The sequence below is a fragment of the Galleria mellonella genome, unplaced genomic scaffold, assembly GCF_026898425.1.
Source record: "Galleria mellonella isolate WM207_F2 unplaced genomic scaffold, CSIRO_AGI_GalMel_v1 utg63, whole genome shotgun sequence".
NCBI classification, from domain to species: Eukaryota; Metazoa; Arthropoda; class Insecta; order Lepidoptera; family Pyralidae; genus Galleria; species Galleria mellonella.
In genome coordinates this window covers 7,499,002-7,523,535 of record NW_026442130.1, presented here as the reverse complement: position 1 = coordinate 7,523,535, position 24,534 = coordinate 7,499,002, and the positions used below count along the sequence as shown (strand labels likewise).

General features: G+C 30.5%; 5 protein-coding genes across 7 annotated transcripts; 2 read left to right on the top strand and 3 right to left on the bottom strand.

Annotated features, from left to right (window-relative positions):
- Positions 1–490: 490 nt before the first annotated feature.
- Positions 491–1,838, top strand: LOC113521594 (tetratricopeptide repeat protein 19 homolog, mitochondrial). The gene has a single exon (XM_026907170.3). The coding sequence runs from the start codon at positions 862–864 to the stop codon at positions 1,834–1,836; it is 975 nt and encodes a 324-aa protein (XP_026762971.1). The 5' UTR covers positions 491–861; the 3' UTR covers positions 1,837–1,838.
- Positions 1,833–5,158, bottom strand: LOC113521595 (peptidyl-prolyl cis-trans isomerase B-like). The gene is made up of 4 exons (XM_026907171.2): positions 4,845–5,158; positions 3,662–3,869; positions 2,637–2,821; positions 1,833–2,166 (listed from the first exon to the last, which is right to left on the bottom strand). The coding sequence occupies exons 1-4, from the start codon at positions 4,935–4,937 to the stop codon at positions 2,035–2,037; spliced, it is 618 nt and encodes a 205-aa protein (XP_026762972.1). The 5' UTR covers positions 4,938–5,158; the 3' UTR covers positions 1,833–2,034.
- Positions 5,159–6,415: 1,257 nt separating this feature from the next.
- Positions 6,416–12,562, bottom strand: LOC113521841 (uncharacterized). The gene is made up of 9 exons (XM_031910018.2): positions 11,882–12,562; positions 11,559–11,677; positions 10,342–10,464; positions 9,632–9,824; positions 9,117–9,253; positions 8,179–8,281; positions 8,031–8,076; positions 6,962–7,198; positions 6,416–6,864 (listed from the first exon to the last, which is right to left on the bottom strand). Exons 1-9 carry the CDS (start codon positions 12,165–12,167, stop codon positions 6,825–6,827), a joined length of 1,284 nt encoding a protein of 427 aa, XP_031765878.2. The 5' UTR covers positions 12,168–12,562; the 3' UTR covers positions 6,416–6,824.
- Positions 12,563–13,105: 543 nt separating this feature from the next.
- On the top strand, positions 13,106–17,720 carry LOC113521708 (stomatin-like protein 2, mitochondrial). The gene is made up of 8 exons (XM_026907338.3): positions 13,106–13,261; positions 13,335–13,451; positions 13,768–13,975; positions 14,699–14,887; positions 15,303–15,458; positions 15,850–15,965; positions 16,686–16,814; positions 17,410–17,720. Exons 1-8 carry the CDS (start codon positions 13,214–13,216, stop codon positions 17,671–17,673), a joined length of 1,227 nt encoding a protein of 408 aa, XP_026763139.1. The 5' UTR covers positions 13,106–13,213; the 3' UTR covers positions 17,674–17,720.
- A 484-nt stretch (positions 17,721–18,204) lies between these two features.
- Positions 18,205–22,399, bottom strand: LOC113521692 (maspardin-like). 3 transcript variants are annotated; one of them, XM_031909860.2, is made up of 6 exons: positions 22,248–22,399; positions 21,599–21,715; positions 21,170–21,410; positions 20,777–21,006; positions 19,903–20,151; positions 18,205–19,599 (listed from the first exon to the last, which is right to left on the bottom strand). In XM_031909860.2, the coding sequence occupies exons 2-6, from the start codon at positions 21,695–21,697 to the stop codon at positions 19,456–19,458; spliced, it is 963 nt and encodes a 320-aa protein (XP_031765720.1). In that variant the 5' UTR covers positions 21,698–21,715; positions 22,248–22,399; the 3' UTR covers positions 18,205–19,455. The 3 variants fall into 3 exon arrangements, with proteins under 3 accessions (XP_031765720.1, XP_052755839.1, XP_031765719.1); XM_052899879.1 differs by lacking the exon at positions 22,248–22,399 and adding an exon at positions 21,872–21,975; XM_031909859.2 differs by lacking the exon at positions 22,248–22,399 and having other exon boundaries at positions 21,599–21,989.
- Between the last annotated feature and the right edge of the window lie 2,135 nt (positions 22,400–24,534).

Below are 24,534 nucleotides of genomic sequence, written 5' to 3'. Positions count from 1 at the left end.
AAGTACCTATCGTAAAACGGAATGATTTTTTTTTATTAATTTTAATTTTTTTCGCATTGTACTATCCTGTGCTGTACAGTAAGATATATATATATATATATATATATATATATTTTTTTTTTTAAATAAATATTAATATGAAGTCTAGAAAATAGCCAGACTTTAATGGAAGCGTTAAAAACTTGTTTTCACTATCAACAATATTGCGAAAATGAGATTTCGAGGAACAATCCTAAAAAAATAATATAATAAATATATTTGAGAATGTTATTCTTTGTTTTTTATTTGCTTATAAATGTTCATCGAAACGTGCAATTTGACATAAAATTTATATATTTTTTTTATCAGATGACTCGCGTTTCAAAGAAATATTAATATCGAAAAACTAACTGTGCTAACTGTGGTATCATTATAACTTTATTCGTTTCCATTTTGAATATCAGGCTGGCCAATATAACAAAAAAAAAGGAGAATTTTGTATAGATTGATAAGATAGATATCGCTGTTAGTCGTCATTTTACGTAGCTTATTAGAAGTGCGTTTTCTTATCCTTGGAAAGACTCTTTGGAAGTTATGCATGACTTGCTGACAGCGGATGACTGATAGCTTGACTAATTTATAATTTTTCTAATCTGTGGTTCATTCCTAGTCTAGGGTTGTGTTTATTACGATATATTACTAAGAATATCTGTAGTTTTTATATCTGTAAATATTTTAATTTAAAATACTAAACCATTTTTTACTATACTACCTAAGCTCTCAATAGTGACAAAACATACGGCAAAAATAAAATGTGTATCTAATTAACATTAACTGGAAACATTCCGACAATCAAGTTATATAATTCAGTGTATTTTAAAAATGTACAGGTTTAGGTTACTATGGACTAGTTTATCTCCCATCAAAAAGATTAATAAAGTGGTTCCTGTGTTTCGCTCGCGTCCTATCCCTCGTTTTAAATACACAACTCCAGTTGCACTTAGTTTTTCTCTTTTTACATGGCTTGGTTTCCAAAAAAAACTTAGCATGGAAGATGAGCTTATTCTTACTATCAAACATTGTGTGCTATTTATTGAAAGAGGAGATTACGAAAAAGCAGAGCAGCTTCTTCACGTAGCTCTAAGACAAGCTCAACAATTCCAACATCAACTCGGCATTACATATATTTATGATGTTATGGCTAATTTAGCTCTTGAAAGAAATCAACTCGATGCAGCAAAACAACTATTTATTGCTGTAACACAAAGAATAATGGCCGATGGGGCCACAGAAGATGACACTCGGGTTGTACATATTAGTGTAAAACTGGCTAGAATAAGCCACTTAAAAAAAGATTATCAGACTGCCCAAATAGGGTATGATTGGTGTATAGAAAAATTAAAGAAGGCATTAAGTAATGACCCTGATATAGATATATTGAAACTACTGAGTATAGCTGAAGACTGGTATGGTAGGTTATTTATAGAATGCAATCAATATGAACAGGGCTTTAAACTGATGATTAGTGCACTTGAGCGAATGAAACAGGTACCTAATGTGGAACAAGAACACATTGTAGTGCAATTAAATGATATAGGTACTGTTTCTGATCTGCTGGGAAGAACTGATGAAAGTATTAGCTATTTTCAAGAAGCTATCCAATTAGGGAAAAAAGTAGAGAATATGGAGTTAGGAGCCATGTATATTAATTTAGGGCGAGCTTACATTAAAAAAAATTTATTGAATGAAGCAAGAAAAAATTGTGGCTATGGTTGGAAATTAGGTGTAATAACTAAAAATGATGATGTAAAGAAAGAAGCAGAATTATGTTTAAATCAAATAAAAAATTCAACTTAGCATATGATTATTTTATTTCTTAGACACAAATTTTATTATTAAAAGGAAAATAACTTTGTAAATAAAATTATTGCTCTTATCTCAAATATTTTATCCATGTTACTGAAAAATATGTTGTGATAAAAAAATATTAAGAAAAATAATAAACTTAGAGGCAATAGTAGAGATATCTACATATTAATATTATTTAATTTTATATTATTGAGCACTTTCTTTTGTAACACTAAAAGGTTCTGAAACAACTTCAGCACGAGAATCTGCGATCACAACATCCTTTACTGGACGGTCGTTGGATCCTGTTACAGTCTTTTCAATCTTGCGAACAACATCCTGTAAGAAAATATTATTGTGTATATATTGTTAAAAACATAACTTACAATGTACATACATGAAATATTAACACTTTAAGGAATAAGTAGAGCTATAATAGTAGTTTTAGAAAAGAAAATCAATACTTCTTAGTAGCATAGAATAGGTCATCATCATCATCATTCCGCTGTGGTACCTGCCAGTGTATATGGATAACGAAAACGGAGTTACCATTTCATTTGCATCCCATTAAAAAAGATGTCATTGTCAAGGATATTTGCCTGGGACAGCAAAATAACTGAATTGTGTCCTGTCTCTCCTGTATCTGTCCTGTTATTAACAATTTATAGTTTTTGCCTATGGTTGTCCCAAGAGGCTATTAAAAGAATGAATATAATAACTAAGGGTTTATTTACCTTACTTATCTGGTTAAGTTATTAATACATATCGACTTTTTTTACAAATTATATAAGTAAATAATTAGTACTCACCATGCCCTCTAAAATCTTTCCAAAAACAACGTGTCTACCGTCCAACCAAGGTGTTTTAGTAGTGGTGATAAAGAATTGGGAACCATTAGTGTCCTTTCCAGCATTGGCCATTGAGAGCCAGCCAGCTCCATAGTGGCGAAGTTTGAAATTCTCATCTTCAAAACGCTCACCATAAATACTGCGACCTAGAATAGTTATTCTTTATAAGTACTTATATAATTATTGTATAATCCTAAAGTAAAGTAGCTTGCAATTTAGATTATACAGTAACTCTTTCTATTGACAATTATTGTTTTAATAAAGGCAAAGAGTTACTATAACTTATTAATTTACTACTTATCATTATATATACATATCTAGATTAGATGTGATGATTATATATACTAATTAATAGGTCAAGTCACAAATGCAAATCAGGGTTATAAAATATATTAAAATTTCTAGCATAGGATTCTAAATTTTGAAATCAAGTTACTGGTAACAGCAAACAAGTGACTATCTTAGCTGATGACTTAGACAAGTTTTAAATTTTTTTCTGTCAAGTCTGCTAACTGAAAGGGATGGATGAACCCAATTGATAAATATAAATGAAGTTCATAAATAAAAATAATATTTTATGAGATAAAGTTATCTGTCACAAAATAAATTTTTATTATGTTCATATAAGACTAGATTTGACCTCACTTGACCTGTCATTCTGATTACCATTCTCCTTCTGTCAATTAAAAAGTGCATAGGCTATGTTTAATAAGTGTTTTTCAATAACAGTTTTAAAATTATTAAAAGGCAGATCTAAAATATGCTTTAGTATCTTATTATAACATTTTGTGTCTATTACCATAAAAGACCTATTAACTTTTACTAAATTATACTTTAGAACAGCAAGTTTGAATTTAATTTTTGTTGTACTTATTCATATACCAATATTCATAAAGAATGTGCATGTCAGTATCCTTAGATGTCCAGGCTTAAATATATTTATTAATTATCTTTTCATATATTTTACAAACAGTTGTAATAATTACCTCCAGTACCATCACCCTTAGTGAAATCACCTCCTTGGATCATAAAGTTATCAATAACTCTGTGGAACTTGCTCCCTTTGTATCCTTCACCAGCAGGTTTCTGTGCTAATTGGAAGAAGTTCTCAACAGTTTTTGGTACTGTTTTCCCAAACAAACCAATCACAATAGTGCCAATGTTTTCATCTCCTAAGGTAATGTCAAAGCTAACCTGTTGGGAACAGAAAATATTTTAAATGGCAACTATAATGTTTGGATCCATATGGGTTTCAGTAGGTGATGGAAAATTTTAACATGTATTTATATTATTAACATTGAATGAAATAAATTGGTAGAATAAAATTATAATTTGTTAATTGATTGATTTATTCTATTATTTTATTTGTATAACTGATTTCAAAAAGTATCTTAGGTCAATTGTCATACTGTACTTTGTTACTATGACAATTGACCTAGGACTACTCCTTTGTCCATCCAGATGACCCAAAGCCTGTTAGTGGATACCTCAAATATTGCATATATGTTTAATGTAATATTAATTGATGGAACTTTTAAAGCAACAAACTAAACTTTTACATCTATATTAATTATTATTTTATCTATTTACCTGTGTAAAGCTAAAACAGATTGCTAGTTTACAATATTGTAGATTATTTTATTACCTATCTTTTTTGATAACTACTAGTAATTTAAGACTAACAGTACTGAATAATGAATCATTATTCATTATTAATATAACACTGTAATTTTTTTCTTTTTCCTTTTTAATTAATTACATTGAAAAATAACTTATTAATGTAATATACTAAAAAAATCACACACATACCAGTTTCTTCTTTACAGTCCTAACACATATAATTTAATTCAATTGTTGCTATAGGAATATGCTTGAATTACAACACAATGGCCATATTTCCTTTGATTGATATGACCTAGCTTTTGCTTACTTACTGGACAATAAAGAGGATTATATAGCTACAGTGACAAATATATTTTATATTTTTTGTTTAATTAGATATTTATGAATAAAAGGAAGATTTAAAGATGAAAGAAACTTGTAGCGTCATTTCTAAAGGTCACCGACCGCATCACGGGTCATCAACTCTTCACAATAAACACTTTTTAAGGGAAATGAACCTCATAAATTTTTAAACTGTATGTATTATGCTTAAAAGTTTAATCTTACCTTGTGAGTAACTTTAGGTCCTTTAGGAGCTTCATCTGAGCGAGCAGTCGTGAAAATTAAAAGTAAACTTAGTGCCGTTGCAATTGCAACCATGGTTAGAACAAGTTTTGTTTTCTTTCTTGCTATTTTTACTTTTTAAAAGAAACTTTATTTTTGGCACAATGGATAATACTTATATCTAAAAATTATAACGTAGAAACGTCGGCGGTGGAATGAGTTTGAGTTATGAGCAGGAAATAAGATTATGAGAATTGAAATGATACGAGCAAGCAAAATCCACGTCAGGATGACGTCAAAGGCAGACTAACCAAAAGTCAGTTAAACATAAAATGGCTGTCACTGTCATCAATCAACCATAAAGCTCATTTAAGCGTACTCCACAGAGCAAGTAATCACAATGTTTATTTTTTGATGGATGATAATGGAATGGTAACCCTGCCTGCACTATCGGTATACACTGGCAGAGTACCAGTGAGGATGAAAAGGCAAGTCAGATAGCCCATTGTGACGAATTCAACGATAAATTAGTCACGATGGTTTTCAGGGGGAACCGCTTGGAGGTCGACCTGACAAGGTATATTGATAGCGATGTGGACTAACATCCCCATTACTAACAATCCCTTCCCCTTTGTAATTAATCACTATGTTATTGTTTCTGCCTACTAAATGGAACGCTATGCGTTATCTAGACTTTAATAGTGTTGAATGCAGGTATGAAATGCAATACATTAGTAAATTCTATGTATTTCGTTTAACGGAATCATAAAAATCGGAATCAGAAAAAATTTACTACAAAATTTATGCTATAGTAAGTAGCACTTAAAAATAAATTGTCTACAAAAGATCTACTGGACTAATGTAATTATGTATAATTTTATTATATTTCGCAAATGGATCTATATATTATCAAAAATGTCTACATTTTTTTTTTCATTTCTACTTTAATTTTCTTTGTATTTAGTATATATGGTATTAATAGATAAACTATTAATACCAAGGGGAAAGGGATTGTTAGTAATGGAGACTGAGAATCCCATTGCTAGCAATATACCCAACCAGATCGACCTCCTCGCGTTTCTCCCTGGAAACTATCATGGTTAATTCCTGATGAATTCATCATGATGGGCTAACTGGCCTGTTTTCATTCTCATCTATCACCCTTCACTGGTGCTCCGCAAGCGTATACCGTTAGCGCAGGCGGAGTTACCATACCATTTTCACCCATAAAAAAAAACTATTAATACATACCATATATACCAATCAGTTGAAATATACGGCTCTACTAATTTCGTCGTATCAATTTATCAAAACACTGCAATAAAAATATGATTGCAAGCTCGATTCCCGTAATGATTAGATTTCATTAAATATACTTATTCGTGTAACAATTATCTATCAATGAAGTGGCATTCCTAATATATACAGGATTTGTTCAGTTTGGGACTAAACATTAGTGTATGTGTATTTGTATATACGAGTATATTAGTATCAAGAAATGAAATAGAGAAATTACATTGATAGAAACCATCACTTTGTTCAAATTATCGAGTAAACAAATAAAACAAAGTAACCAGTCATAAATATTAAGTTTAATTTTAATTTTTTAACACACATTTGATTACTACTGCATAGTTAAGAAGAATATTAACAGTTAGGCTTCTTATGTACTGAGCTACTTTATTAATCATTTATCAATAATCGATAAAAACCTAATGACTAAATTGGGCCACGTGAGTAGATCTTTTACACTATTATATATTTTAAAAATTCGTTACCTATTACTAGATATTTAATAGTAAACTGAAGCGTCTATTCTTTTTGAAAACTTAATCTCCATTTTAGAATACTACTGGAAAAATATAACTTTTTCGTGATAAAAACCTAAGGGCCAAATTAGGATACGTGAGTAGACCTTTTACACTGTTATATATTTTTAAAATTAGTCACATAATACTAGATAGTTAATAGAAACTGTAGCATCTATTCCTCTCGAAAACTTAACCTCCATTTTGGAACACCACTGGAAAAAGTTATAAAACAAGTTATTAGTAGGTATTCTTCTCCACGTCCTTTAGTTGGAGAAATAATAAAAATTAATAGGCTTAAGAGGTGCTTACAGTTTTCCTGTGTTATCAATACTGTTTATTTGATGATATGCTGTACTGGTGTCCAATTTTGTATTACACCTTTCCCTCCATTGTTTCGTGGGTTTCGATAGGCGATGTAGTAATTTATCATTTTTTCTTATATTTGTGCAATCTTTAGATGTTTTATTATTATCTACGTCAGTCAACAAATCACTAAATATTTGCTTTTCATCAAATAAGTTCAACAAAGACATTTCGCATTCGTCCCTAAAACAAAGTTTCATAGTGATTATCATAAATTATATTTTAAACTATTGTTTTCGATATCCAGTGGCCACCTCTAGAAACCATTGCGGTTTATGCGCTGACGGAATTCGTCACGCACAAAATCAACCAACTAATTTAAATTTATCTTTACCTATCATCCCTCACTGGTAGTCGCCAGCGTATATCGATAACATGGCTGGTTTACTATCACAATATGTATAAATATAAAACATACAACTATTTTTTTTTATGGGTGAAAATGGTATGGTAAACCCAGTGAAGGGTGATTGATGAGAATGAAAACAGGCCAGTTAGCCCATCATGATGAATTCATCAGGAATTAACCACGATAGTTTCCAGGGAGAACCGCGAGGAGGTCGACCTGGTTGGGTATATTGCTAGCAATGGGATTTTCAGTCTCCATTACTAACAATCCCTTTCCCCCCTATACAACTATATTTATCATCTTGACTTAAATTTCATACATTAGAAAAATATCTAGTTACGTATGCTCTAGCAACATTTTAATCGTAAACACTTTAGCCTTGAATTACTTACATATCCTATTAATATTATAAATAGTATAAATAAATATTTAATTATAATATTTTTTTTAATGATGAAAACAGTTTACCGCCAATCCTCAAATGTTTGAACTAATATTATTATATTGTCCATGCCGATATGGTAAATATTGAATAATGGAATTATAAAAAATATTTTCACCTAATGCATGTACGCATACGAGTATTCGTGCAATAAATGGTTTGAATTTAAATTATATCTACATTCTAATTAGATATTATCATTGTAATTTTTCGTATATACTCACTCAAATATATCCGAAGATATCGTATTCTCCGTTGGTTTTTCATCTTCTGAAAGTAAGCGAACGTTTAATTTAGTGAGTTTTAGTGAGATATTTATCAACACAAAATTAAAAACAAATGATAATAGTCTAGCAGGTTTTTGAATGCTACCTGAATTGGTCCTTTTTACGTTTTGATATTTCTCTAGCCTGTTCCCACAAATCCTTTTAGTTGATGCCTTCGCAAGCTCCTCTTGTCCGATAGTTTTTTGATTCTGCACAAAATGTTTAGTCACTTTATTAATAATAATAAGTGGCACACAATCACACACAATTGCCTAATTCCCAAATTAGAATATCCTATGTAATGAAGAAATGGAACCAGACAACGAAGATCTAGTGGTGCAACCCAGAACACCCAGATTTGAGCCAATTCAGAAAACTTCGTTTCTTAAAACGGCTTGAAAAAAAAAATAATCCCGGGACTTTATTCATGCAAAGCAAAGTGCCCAACACTGCACCTTAGAAGTTATATATGTATAAATCTTGTGTCACAGCGGTTGTGGTCACAGTCTTTTGAAACAGCGCGATTGATTTTTTTTTACATATATCTGGTAGGTATTAGAATAGGTCGTAAAGTATTTTATATTCTATTCAGAAAAAAAAAATATTTATATGGCAGAACAACATTGACCGGGTTTTTTTTTGATAGGTGAAAATGGAATGGTAACCCCGCCTGCGCTAACAGGATACGCTGGCGGAGTACCAGTGAAGGGTGATAGATGAGAATGAAAACAGGCCAGCCAGCCCACCATGATGAATTCATCAGGAATCAACCATGATAGTTTCCATAGAGGTCGACCTGGTTGGGTATATTGCTAATAATGGTATTTTTAGTCTCCATTACTAACAATCCCTTTCTCCCCACATTGGCCGGGTTAGCTACTGTAGATATATAAAATTATATTAAATTGTTCACTCATTATGGAGGAGTCCTATACTCAACAGTAGACGGTTAACGGCTGATATGACGATAATGATGATATTATTGTAAAACTGGTCCACTTAAAAACTATTAGCCACAAATGAAAGTACATAATCCTTTTTTACCTGCAAAATACGATGACATTTGTTTATTTTCTTTTTATTTGTTTTCCATTTATCTAAAGCTTTTTGCTGACGATCTTTCAAGTACAGATATTTTATATACCATTCTATATGCGCAATAATTTCATCTTTAGTTGTACCTGTTAAGTTAAATATATATTTAATAAAGATGTTTAATCTAAAATAGATTATATCTTGACTGTAACTGAAAGTATCTCATACAATATCCATAAAAAATCTTCTCTCAAACAGAAATATTGTTTATAACGAAAATATAAAGACAAAGAGCTTACATCTCATGTTCTAGGTATATTACAGTTACCATGGCAATAATCCGAGTTTTTTTTTCTGAACAAGAATGACCAAGTCTCTTTTGTGTCTAAATTTACCTTAAACAGAAAATAAATTTATTCAAGTGATAGAAACTGGTAACCGTCGTCTATATCCATGGAATATAGCGTAATGCCTAAAGTACCTCCCATGCATTGATGTTGCTAAGGGGTTTAATATTTAGGTACCTGGAATTTTTTCAACAAGATCGCCCACAATGTTTGGGAAGTTTTCAGAACTTGAATACTGATATGTTGAATCTAGGTATTTCTCTGTATCAAAATACTTTTTCCATAATCGTACAAATATATTGTGATTGTACTCATTCCATCCTCCATATCGACGATAAGCGGCAATAAAATTTTGGAATTCTTGAACTTCCTAAAATAGGCCCATAATTCTTACTTATTTATTTATTTACTCCGTATTGCACCACATAAAGAATGAAAGTTATATATATATATATATATATATATATATATATATATATATATATATATATATATATATATATATATATATATATATATATATATACTTTCTATTTGTATGTGTGTTTGTTTGTAGGTTACCTCTTCCTGGCTTAACGGCTTAAAAATAATAAAATATCGTGAAATTTTACGTATATATATCTAGTATTTGGAATGGAGAAGAACATAGGCTATTTTTCACTGCGAGCAACGAATATTCTTATAATATCACGATCACGCAGACGAAGTTACGGATAAAAGCTAGTATTGAATTAAATAGACGCTTGAAACCATGCGTCTATATTTAGACTTAGTGCACAAAACAGTTCAATTTACATTTACCAAGCACCTATACAATATGGAACATTGTTTATTGACTTTTGGTATACCCACATATAATTTTGGGAATTAATTAAGTATTTACTTACAATGCATTTAAATGGAGAATTTATAATTGTTTTTACTGGACTTGGAATGATATCATTGTATGATTTATTATTTAATTTTTTTAATGTTTTCGTCTTTGCTGATTGATGTGCTATCGTATGTATCTGAAAAAAAAGCAAGTACTTAAGAATATCGATTGCAATATATAGTTATCAAAAAAATAACTAATAAGTGTTATGATACCGCACGGCTTTCTCTTAAATAGAAGATGTATTCACTTCAACAAAAAAAAAAAAAAACTTGTTCTTTATGGTAGCGTACAAAATGTAAAAGAGAACATTATTTCTTATTTACCATATAATAGATACTGCTAGACAGTTCATTAGACTGTATAAATGGTAAATAGAGATCTTAGTCGAAATATTGTCAGAATGATTACAATATCATCATTACCGTCATACCTGTCCACTGCTGAACATAGACCTTCCCTTGGGTGGTTTTTCCAGTAGCTGGCCACGCTCGGTAGGCGGATTAGCAATCGCAGTTTTTTTTAATGGGTGAAAATGGAATGGTAACCCCGCCCGTGCTATTGGTATACACCGACGAGGCACCAGTGGAAGATAGTAGGTGAGAATGAATGCAGGTCAATTAGCCCACCATGATGAATTTGACAAGAATTAAACATGATGATTTCCAGGGGGAACTGCGTGGAGGCCGACCTGAGAGGGTATATTGCTAGCAATGGAACTATTAGACCTCATTACTAACAATCCTTTTCACCCCAGCAATCACAGTTAGATTTTGATGATGTTTTAAAAGGAACGCTGCTGCTCATTCGTCGAGCATTAAAATTCCCTGGTAAACTGAAAAACATCGGGGGTGGGGGATTTTTAATGATGCGGACTATCAATACAATTGCTAGCAATATACCCTAACAGCTCGACCTCTACGTGGTCCTCCTGGAAACCATCGTGCTGAATTCCATGTGTATTCATCACGATGGGCTAACTGACCTACTTTTTCATTCTCACCTATCATCCCGCACCGGTGCCCCGCCAGCGTATACCGTTTGCTCAGCCGCAGTTTCCATTCCACTATCATCTATTAAAAAAACTGAAAAACGTCCTTGAAAACCAAGAAATTAGTAGTAGATGTGAATTAGGCCATTTCGTTAAATTAAGTAGAAAAGTAAGAGTAGAAATTGAACTTTTTTTATCTCTTTGTTACCTCTTGGCGGTTAGGTTTGTTATATACTTACATCTTTGATTAAGTGTTGTTCATTTGATTTTAAAGAATTTAATTTAGAATGGAGATATAACTTGAACTCTTTTATTTTTGTTTCTAAGCCAAAAACATCGTTCTTCACGTCGTCGATACCTGAAGAAAAAAAATTTATCAAATATATTAATCAAAGATTTCGGAATAGATATTAATTAAATTTAACAGAATATTAAATAACAGAAATAAATAATATAATAATACAAATTTAAGCGCCTGATAGATCTAATTCATACCAAGGATTATGGGTCAAAAAGTCTATACATACCTACTTGAAAATTAGATACGAGTTTAGGTACTTACCGACAGATTGTAAGGTTTCTCTTGAATGAGCAATAGTCTTTACAGACTCAAACAAATTTTTTATTTCAGTGTATGAATTTTGCAATCTTGAAATAAAATCTTTGTATTCACAATTTGTTTTGTGACGCATATTAGCGTACTCTGTGTTCCTTATTTTCGTATTATATTTATTAATATTTTGAGTAATAAGATCCTCTTGTATTTTTAATCTTCTAATCTTTGCCATAATATTAGATTCAGAATAATTGTCAGTGAATAAACTACAAGATGTATAATTATTATGCATTATGATAAAAACTTCTGCAAATGACGTAAAATTACAATAACGTACTCTCTGCAGGTTAAATTCTCGAATATAAAAACTACTAATTAATGTCTACACAATCACAAGAATTCGATTTAATCACAGAGAAAAAAATCACTGTTAAATATTAAACTATTGAACAAACAATGAAATTCAAAACTGACCGCCGTCATGCCAACGTTTTACATGCATTCTTCCATAAAACACGTCATTTCCGTTAACCAGTGTACCTACAAAAAATATAGTTGTCGCTAAACTGTTATTTGCTTATAATTTATGAATGCCACTAACTCATATATTGTACAATGTAATGTAAAATAAAACGTCGACAATTATGCGTATTAAATATATTATAACACATTCATAATTTGCAATTTATTTAGAACGGAACCCTTGGCGAGCAAGTTTAATTTTTTTTATCAGCATTACTGATATCTAAATACTGGGTTGATCGGATGCGATATCCATTTATTTAGTATATAGATAATGAGGTCGTTTCTGAGGTGCCATTTTTCTAATTGTTATTGTATAAATACTTCATGGCAGTTAGTTTTTTTTTTATTGTATCTGTCTGTTATGATTAACACCTTAAAAAAAATTGTCTTGCTACTAAAAATATCACTTGATTACTATTCTTTAATTTTTCTAATATTTAGCGCAAACTCTATATATTATATAAAACTAACCCTATTCCTTAACCTAATGATCATAAACTAAGTTTATTATAATTTTGACTTAAATCTACCAATAATTTAATTCATATTAATCTTTAGAATAAAGATATTGATATCTATTTGATAGTGATATCAAACTGAAATTTTAATGTTATAAATGGGTATAGAGATGTAGCGTTTCAGAATCGACCCTGTTGAAAACTACAAGGTTATCCGGATTTGGGTTAATATATAGATACTGTAACTGTATGCTATATATTATGCTGCCAACTCTACAAACAAATAATAAAGTTGTCGAAACTCAGAGGATGTCCTGAATTTTTTTAAATTATATGTAAATTCACAAATTTTATCATGTTCACTCGATCTAGATTACTTTTCAGCAAAGCTGTTTCTTTGAGAGTATGTGTTTATTAAATTTTCGAAATAATATAAGAATTATGACATAACCTTATAGTACGTGTGATGTTTTCAGAATGTTTTGAAGCCGGATTTTCAAAATGAGACTCGTTTTCTTTATAGTATCACGTCGGTAAGAAGTCGCTCAACTACACCACTCAATACGATCATAATGTTTGTTCCACAGCAAGAGGTATGTATCAAGTCGGTAGATGTATATTTATGTCGTCTCTTGCTATATTTTTTGTTAACTATATTTCATGAACTCGTTTCTAAAGTTCCGTCCGGAACAAATTATTATCAATGAAATATATTTCCCCAAAAGAAATTTTAAATTCTATTAAACTTGTAAATAATATAACAATTTAAATTAATATTTTAATATTAAATAGAAATTAATATTGAAACATGCAGTAGAAATTACAATTTATTCTTCATAAATTAAAACATACACTGACTATTTGTAAAAATATCTAACAAATTATTACATATAATATTTAATATTTCAGGCTTGGATAGTTGAGCGTATGGGTAAATTCCATAGAATCCTTGAACCAGGACTGAATTTGTTATGGCCTATTGTGGATAAGATAAAGTATGTGCAAAGTTTGAAAGAAATAGCTATAGATGTACCAAAACAAGGTGCCATAACATCTGATAATGTTACATTGAGTATTGATGGGGTATTGTATCTACGTATTATAGATCCATATTTAGGTAAATGATTTTAAACATATACCTAGTTATTATAATTTTAGTTTCATGTATATATTCTAGAAGCCAAAGGGCTACCAGAGGGAGAAAAGTAATTTGCTTGAGTACCTCTGTCCCATTCGTGTTTCAACCATAAAGCAATTGTGTTTTCATAGCTGTGTTTCAGTTTGAAGGGTGGGATATGGTGTGAATTTACAGGGTACGGAGGAATAACACCTGAGTCCTCAGGAATGGCAACACATAGGGGCATCATGGGCGAAATGATGTACTCAGTTGTGTCCATGGTACTACTCATGTCTATAGGCGACAGTTACTACTTTCCATCAGGTGGATCTTCAGCTTGTTTGTCATTCTAAGTTGTATGAAAAAAAACCCCAATAAGGCAAGGCCTATGTTCAGTGGATAGTTATTAGCTGATATGATGATGTATTCTAGAAAGTAAAAATTATGTTACTAAGCTATTCTTAAGCTGTATATATGAAAAAACTAAAAGTATTTTAAGTGCATTAATCCTATTGAAATCATAATGAAAGTTTGTAAAAATGCTTGCATATTTATTACTCAATCACTCTTAAATGGTTGATTAATCCTAATTAAACATATAGAATATGTTTTACTCAGGCAAAGCTGTAGAGAACAGTAGTGTCATGAAGTAGTCGTTGTGAGGACTATAATATACTTTTGTAGATTAATGTTCTACTATACCTTTCCTAATCTGAATTTCAGCATCATATGGTGTTGAAGACCCAGAATTTGCAATCACACAGCTTGCCCAAACAACTATGCGTTCAGAACTTGGTCAAATATCATTAGATAAGGTATTCAGAGAAAGGGAATCTCTGAATGTGTCAATAGTTCATGCTATCAACAAAGCAAGTGAAGCTTGGGGCATTACTTGCCTCCGATATGAGATTCGTAAGTTTCTGTCATATTTTTTATATATATGTGCATTTTTATAGTATAGTTAGCAACAGAAGTAAGGTGATTTCCTTTTTTTTTGGACAGAAATACTATTTGCTTGAGATTTGGAGAAATATTTTTACATTAAATGCAAATAAATGCTATTATTAGCTATTATGTTTATGCTGCTATATTAAGATTTTTTTGAATTGGGAATTTTGTTTTATGTGTATATACACTTGTAACGCCGCATTATGTTTGCATTATACCCTATGATTTCAATAAGTCTTATTATTAGTATAATCATTCCATCTCTGTTTTTCAATGTTATATAGACTTATTATTTCTGAGATAAACAGCTACAACATATATACTGCAGTTATTATTTTTTTCAATTGTAGCACTGAACACTAAAAATTAAGTATTACAGGTGACATTAAGCTTCCATCACGTGTTCACGAGGCCATGCAAATGCAAGTTGAAGCAGAGCGACGGAAGCGGGCGGCTATACTGGAGTCTGAAGGCGTGAGAGCCGCTGACATCAATGTCGCAGAGGGGAAGCGCCAAGCAAGGATATTAGCTTCAGGTATTAAAAATTAGTCTGTATATATATATGTAATGATAAAAAAACTTAAAAGGAAAGATAGTTCAATGAGGAAGGAATATACAAGGGCCTTGAATCAGTATTTTATTTTAATCCTCGAGTATAAATTTGTATTGGTTTAATTTACCTCACCAAATTGTACTAAAAACAGGGCCTTTTTATTGGGATATTTTTAGAAACTTAAATTTCCAAATTTTATTGACATAAACACTAACACAGTAGTAACTTAAACACGTCTTTAGGTCCAGTGGTCTAGATGCTGCCGCCCATCTCTCGTCATCTCTTAATCGCCTCTCACGACACCCATGGGAAAAAGAGTGATGTATTCTATGTATTTACATATCCTTTTAATATTTTTCAATATTTTATTTAGAGGCTGAGAAGCAGGAACAAATTAACAAGGCATCTGGTGAGGCCCAAGCCATGCTAGCGGTGGCCGATGCACGTGCTCGCGGCCTCAAACTTATAGCCAGTGCTCTAGCTGAACCGGTATGGTATTTTTTCTGATTATTCTTGGAAGTTGGCAAAGATGTTTATATATTTATTATTTAACCCTGTGTGTTCAATCAATTGAACGGGATAAATATATTGTATTAGGTACTTTTCATTTTATAATTTCTCAAGAAGTGTTCATGTAAATATGAAACTATTGTAAATAAACGTAATTTGACTTATACAATTAAAATGTGAAACCACCTCCCTTCCTGTATTTTTTCTCCAATTTACAATCTTGAGGTGTTCAAAAGAAAAGCAGCTTGTAAACCTACATAGCACGGCCAAGCGGTGAGTTAGGTTTACATAACTCACAGGTTGATCTTTTTCATGGATTGTACACTGAATATTGCTTCTGCAGCATTTGTTTTATACCACCACATATTAAGCTATTATAAAAGAAAAAGTTTAGGATTGTATTGAGAATTCAGTACCTTGTAATTTCCATGGTGCTATTATTTGTGTGTGTCAGATTTATGTTAATATAAAAAAATCTGACTTCATCTTGGGAGGTTAATTTTTTATCTGTACTGGTTATATTCAAAATTCAGTACATTTATTTACAGTTATTCAACATTTGGCTGATTGGTACATATTAAAATTCTATTTTGATATTGATCATCAATCATATTTTGATATTGTGATTAATACAATATCAAAATATGATTTTCATTTGTAAATAATAAGCTTTTTATGTGATATTTATTTTTATTACAGGACAGCAAGCATGCAGCATCACTTACGCTAGCTGAGCAATATGTATCTGCATTTAATAAATTAGCAAGAACAAACAATACTCTCATTTTGCCAGCTAATGCAGGAGATGTGTCAAATTTAGTGGCACAGGTATGAATAATTTCTTGGTTGCCAAATACGTTTTTTTTATAATGTAGGGACTAAATAATTTGACGTAACCGTAATGTATCCTCATATTTTTTCATAGGATGAAAATTTAATTGTAACTCGCTTGTACTTTTAATATACGTTGCCGGAATACCAGTGAAGGACGATAGCTGAGCATAAAGGTCATTGTGATGAATTTACGATGAATCAACCATAATAGTGTCCATGGGAAAGTTCTCTTCCGTGGAAATCAATTTGACAATCCCTCTCCTCATATCCATAGACACGCAGCACTTTAAACTTTAATAAATGAACATTTGTGTTGCGAGCGAAACTGTCGATAGATAAGTTCTCCCTACCCTGGAAATGAGACACTTTTTCATGCGTATGCATCTACCGATGGGTCAGTTTGCTACTTGTTTAAAGGGGGTTTAAAGATGAAGTCTCTTTAAAAGTTTATAATTTGAATAATGGCCACTTGTTTCCTAGTAAATATAAACTCCACACGTTTTTGTTATGGGTAGACTGGCTTCTATTTACACAATAATATTTATTTTGTATTATATAAAAATATTTTTTTTATTTTCATTCATTTCAGGCTATGTCAATATATTCAACAGTTACAGCACACAATGCCCAACCAACACAAGAACAACCCGAAATCTCAGATATATATGCAGATCCTCTAGTCAAAATAAATGCACTGACAGATAAAGGCACGACAATGGCAGGTCAGAGTGTGCCACATGAAGATGATAGCCTGGCTGAATATTTCTCAGATGATGAAGAGAGAGAGAAAGCATTACAAGCGCAGAAAGAGAAGAAAGAAAAGAATTTAAATAAGCTAGAAAAAGAAACATAGAATCATTAAGTTATAGTAGCACTTATTAATAAATTAATATAAATATGTTGATGTGTCTTGATTTAAACAACCTTCTTCAAATCCCATTAATATTATAAGTGGATGTTTAGATACTTATCACTCTAAAATGGCTGAACGGATTGGAATTAAATTTAGTACACGAATAAGTTATACATACGAAGGATATTTTTATATTGGTTTAGGCGGATAAAACCAAAGAACGGCTATCGTATATGGAATATCACCAAGGTCGTGACTGGAAACTTGAACGCAATGATGGTTGGCTTCATTATGTTCACTTGTTTATTTTCCATTGAATAATACATATAATTACAACTTTAATTATAGTCAAAGTACCCATGCAAAAGTAAGATTATCTGGTATATAATAAATGAAGAGTGACTGTTGAGTTACGGTTTCTTCTCAACAGATAATAATATCCTGAACCCAGCAGTAGTAGTAAATGAAAAGAGCTTGCAAAAAAGCCTATTTGAATAAAGATTATTTCTATTCTAACTCAGAAAAAAGCAATTAAATATATATTATTTTATTGCGTCTAATAAGTCCTGATGCACTCTTTAAATAACATTATATAATGTCCACTTACAAACTATTCACATGATTGACAGTCTTATGAAATTGGCCTCACATTTTCTTTTATTAATAACATAGTAGTATAATGGTAAAAAAGAGATAAAACACAATAATTTTTATTTAACAGTACGTATTTTATACATTTCATTAATATCAGATAAATGTTACTTATTATTTTGTAACAATATTTATATTGTATATAAATTAGTGAAAATTGCAATTTTTATACACAGTGTATACTTAAAACGAACACACAAAGCAACAAAAAATCGGAAACATACTAAATATCAAAATCACATTAAAATTTACAATATTTATAAAAGGTTTTCTATAAATTTTAATATAAACTGCGATATCTTTAGTACGTGTAATTAATTTGAATTCAATGTTTTCAAATCTAAGAAATATTTTTACCAATATATACCTAACATGTTAAGTTACTGCAACTAACAAACCTATAGTATTATACTATAGGTTAATAAAATTTCTGTTGGATGATTATTATTCATAATATTTTAAATATTCAAATATAGACAACAGAATATTTATGAAAGATTAACAACTTGATAATTTTCCATTTTGCTTTAATAAGGTACTGCATACACTTGACGAGTATGCATTTAGAAATGTAGGTATACCTATATGTAACTCTTTTCGTAATGTTACGTAATGTAGATCCTTAGATTAATGATATAGCGATATCATTAATCTAAGGATCAGAACGAATTAAATTAGTAGCAAATTTTAAATTCACTTTTTAGTGGTCCATAAATAACTTTCGCTCTTAATGTATAATTCAATTTAAATAGATAAACACTACAGAATCGCCAATCCTAGACGTCTACTTACGAATAGTTTCATTACGTCTTGTAATTTATTTTTACTTATACACACTATAAATTAACAGAAAATTGCAATGTGGCGAATCTTAAGAGGCTTGGCGTCCATTGCAGCAGTTTAAAAAAAAAAACACATAGAATTGCTTAATTGCTTGAATATCTTTCCTGCTTTGTCAGTTATTTGTAATAAATATAATAATTCATAAAAATAAGCTTGTAACTGCTTAAAAAAAAACTAGAAAATTATTATCCCTAGCAAATGTAGACACCTATATTATTCTTTTAGTATGTAGTAGTAATTATTACTTATACTCAAACCTATTACCACATTTTACTCCATTACAAACAATTAATTTGATATTTTTACAAAATTCTCCCGATTGAAATAACTAACTGAGCCTTCATCAGAATTTTCGTTAGAAGATGCAGGCATCTTATGAAGATTTAAATAAGATGCTGTTAATTCTGTATTGTCAAATTGTCGTAGATGAATCTGGAATAAAGTAAAAATATATATTGTAGTTTCATATTTTACAATAATATTTAATAATATGATAAGAAGGTTGATTTTTCAACAAAAAAAAAAAAAATCCAGCTAACGCAATATTTTTTAAAACCTGGGAAAGCAATGAGGACCAATTATTTTATTATTATTAGGGGAGTTATGGCTATGTTCTTCAGTGGACAGTTAAAGACCGATATGATAACGATGATTGTTGTACTTAAATTACGATACTGCAATATAGAGAAATAAGAATTGGTAGCTTCAACAGGGTATAAAAATGTATCCACTTACTAGTAAATGCAAGTTTACTTCATCACTTCTACTCAAATATGGAAAATTGCCACCATTTTTTAAATGGGCACGTTTTGCATGAGGGTATGACTTGTATATGTCTTCCCGAACTTGGGAACTCAATGCACTTTCATCCCATACATCCATTATAGTTATTGGAATATTATTTAATTGCTGTGGCTGGACATAACTTGGACTGCAGTTAAGAGTTAATCTTGAGGCTAACTCTGACTGAGTAAGAGATTCCAACTGAAATAAAAGACATTTAAATAGAAAAGATATAGACCAAAAGAAAAAAGAAAATCAATTAGGATTATGACTAAGCTGTTCTGACATTTGACATATGATGACTAAAAGTTATAAATTGAAAACAGTATATTAATAATAACAGTATAATATTATTACAATATATGTGTGTGTGTGTGTGTGTGTGTATATATGTGTGCAATATATTGAATATATAACCCTATGTATGTTAATTTTGTTATTATATTTATAACCAGAACAAATTGTGTAATAGCACAAAGTCTGTGGGGTGCAGATCTGGTGATCTGTAACATAGGTTTATCCTACTTCAGACATCAGTTCTTCACAATACATTAAATCGTGTGACAAAAATTATTTTATGTAATAACTTATTATACTTTTAATGTTAGGCATATTTTATATATTAGGGTGTAAGGACAGACAGATCATAGATAAAAGTTATAGATATAACATGGCAACAAATGTTGTATGTTAATAAAATTATAGATAAGTTATATAGATAGAAATAAAAAATATTTGTATCTTCATCACATAAAACTACAAATTACAAATCTAAATTAAACAATACAAGCAAATATGGGTAAATAGAGATTATAAAAATACTTACTCTTTCCACCATAAAATCAATAGATTCAGCCATTCTTCTATCAACTTTCTCAGTAGTAAAGTTACCCATTAGCATTCGTTTCAACACCAATGAAGGTAGGAGCCAGAAGAGAGCAGAAGAATCGTTATATTCAAAAACAGAAGTATCAGTAAATGTGTTGCAAAGTATAAGTGATGCCACACGGGAACAGTTTCTTGTTAGCTCTGCAAATTTCTGGGCCATGAATCCTCCTAGAAGTTTAAGTTATTTTTTAATAGAGGACAAAGGCAACTGCATAGTTAATTACCAATAGAACATTCTATATAGTATATTTATAATTGTAACGTCTCTATTTTTTTTTAATAAATCAATACTGTGTCTATTTATGTACAAAGAAAAAAATAAATTATTCACCTAAAGAAGCTCCAAAGACATGAACTTTATCTAATTCTAAATAATCTATGAGGCGTTTAAAACCATCACACCATTCTTTCATGTTCCAATAAGGAGGAGGCTCTGCTGCAATTACTCTAATACCTCTTGAAGCTAAACCCATTACTTGTTTATAGAAAATATCAGCTGTTCCAGATACTGGTGGCAAACAAATCAGCGGACAATTAACCGACTTAGGACCTGAATCAAAAATCCTCCAAGTCTGTAACAAAATTATACAAATAAGTATGACAGAAGTGAAAATAATATTGTCAGTTTTTAATAGGTACCTTATACTATTTTATACAAGAATCTTTAATATTTTATGCAGATAAGATTTATTGTAAAAATAAAGAACATGTAAAATCTTTATAGAATGGATTTTAGCAAAAAGGAAAGCTATAAAATTACCTTTACTCCATCGGAATCTACAACAATTTTCCTCAGTGGTATACTACTTCGAAAACTAAGATATTCGCTAGATTGAGACAAATCACTCACACAACTCATTGTTCTTGATATGGAGAACTGAGAAAATATGATAATATTAATAGGGTCAAGGGTTTAACGTTATTTGTTTATCATTATTTTAGTTTACTTTCATTCATCCAAATCAATCACGCAAAGCAAATAAATCATAGAAACTGAGTTGAAATCTATTCTCACTGAAATAAAAACAATTACTTAATAAGTATTTTTGTTTAATATTGAAATTATTTATTTTAAAATAGGTAAAGCAATTAAAAATAAATTATTTATGTATAAATCACGACAGATATATAAAATAAAAATTCTATAACTAAAAGAAAACACCGCACTTCATATAAACTACCTAAAACAATTTGGTCAGGAATATTTTACCAATCTACACAAAATTCTCCTTTTTCTCATTATATTAGCCAACCTGATGTTAAAAATTGAAACAAATAGGGCTATAATGGTTAATATGGTTAGATAGTTATTCGATATTAATGAAATGTAATAACTTCATATTATAGTCAATAATAATTATATATAGTAATAAACTACGTCAAAATTAAAAGAAGTATTAAATACAAACCTAAAACTATTCCACGAATAGTTTAGATGACAGTAATTTGTCTTACATTAGACAATATTTTTATTAGTTAAGTTGACACTACTGTGATATCATCATTTAACTAAACATTGGCATTATGTTTTCTGACCAAAATCCATACTTTTAAACTAATATGAAAGTTACGCAAAACTGATAACTTGATAACATTGACAATGTCACAATGACAACTAATAATACTTTTTTTTTAATATTACCAAAGATCTATACCAAAGATATGGAACTTATTGTTCTTAATCTAGTATACTTGCAATAGATATGCATATGGATACTGATCATCGGTATCTATTTATATATTGGGTTCCTCTAGACATGATTGCGGAAAAAAGGTTATTACCCATTTAGATATCGTCCATATCAGTCGTATTTGCAAATATGTTCAAAGTCTGTTATCCAATATTGTTGTCTGTATAACAAATTTTTAACATATTTGTTATTGAAGCAGTATATAGATACTGTATCTAAAATATATAGATATTGGTATATATTACTCAACCCTACTGACTATAATCCTGTAACGAGTTTCTTGCCATAGAAAGAACGCAAAAGAGATTAATTTTAATTTTTAAATCGCTCTATAGGAGCAGCACCTACGTTTGATTATCAATCAAAATACAAAAAAAAAAGAACTGTATCGTACATTTCTTGGCAACTATTCGCTCTTATGACCCCCTTCCTATTTTTAAGATAAGTGAGGGAGAAGGGATTGTTAATAATGGGGATTAGTACATAGCTTTGCTTAGATTTCTTAGATTGCTAGCAATATACCCTGTCAGGTCAACCTCCTCGCGGTTTCCCCTGAAAACTATCGTGTTCTATTCCAAGCGAATTCATCACGATAGGCTAACTTACTGCCCTTTCATTTTCACCCATATCTTAACATTTACCATTAGGATGAGGTTACCATTCCATTAACATCCTTTAAAAAAAGCCTTCCCCCTATTTTCGATAGATCCTTCATGACAATAAATACTTCGAAAATAAATTATCAAAAAAGGTAGAACGAATGTTTTCTAATCGTGAGGCGATATGAATATAATTTTATCTAACAAACACTGCCATTTGTAATATTTGTTAGAAAGAAGTAGTAAAAGAAAGAACTAATCCATGAGTCGAACTAGTTTTAAATTGCTTTGCATAGACATTAGCGTTTTATAATAGATTATAGCAATTTTCGGCTATCGCAATTATTAATCGTTATTGGGAGTCACGCTTGCTTCTATAGGATCACTATTTGCCCTTTTATTATAGGTATAATATAAGGTATAATCTAGTAGACCATCTTTCCAAATAGCTACGACTGTGCTAAATTTCATGACAACTGATTGAGATCATACTTTTTTGTATACCGACGAAACGAGAATTTGTTTAAATAGATTTTTTATGCAAAGTTCTTTTTCTAACTGTGTATGCTGTTGGCCGCAGTTGACCTTTACAGCTTCACCGAACGCGTACGCAGGGACGAGTGCAGTGGGTGGGGACCCATACCTATAATTCCGTTCATCTCACCCCGTTAGTGTACTAGTACCTGTAATTGTTTTCAATAAAATACAAAATTAGATATCAACCACTTGGAAATTCTATTCCGGAAAATAATTAATTTAAGTTTATTTTATCATTTTGGAGGCATTTACTCTACGCTAGTTTAGATCATACAGGTATTTCAATATAAACCATGGAGCGGCGAAAACAGATCAAGGTTTAATTTGTATTATTAAAAAATTAAACCTTGATCAACACGACTATGCGGACGATTGCCTAGTCTATGGTCGGACCAAGTAACCGCCGTTACTGGAGTGTCAATTGCAGTTGCCCTGCGAGAGGCTGAAGACCGTGCGAAATAGAGTAACATCATAAGAGAGGCAACAGACACCTTTCAAGGACACGACCTTCAGTAATGAAGTGGACGAAGAGAGAGAGAGATAGATTAAAAATTAAGACAAAACAAAGCTAACAATTTTTTAGCAATTAATTCAATTAAAAATTTGTCAGATTAGGTTAATTTTAAATTTGAATCAAGACATTTTTCTCATGTAATAAATGTACATATTGTATACAATATATTTTTTTAATGATTCTGAAAACGAATACATATGTTTATTATATCACTTAATTAATGAAGATAAGATAAATTATGAATCATTGTTTTGGTTACCCTTTTGTCTCAAATATAGCTGAAATAATTTTATATTGTTTCTCTTACTCACTGAGCAATAACTATATATTTTGTACACGCATATAAAAAAGGTGG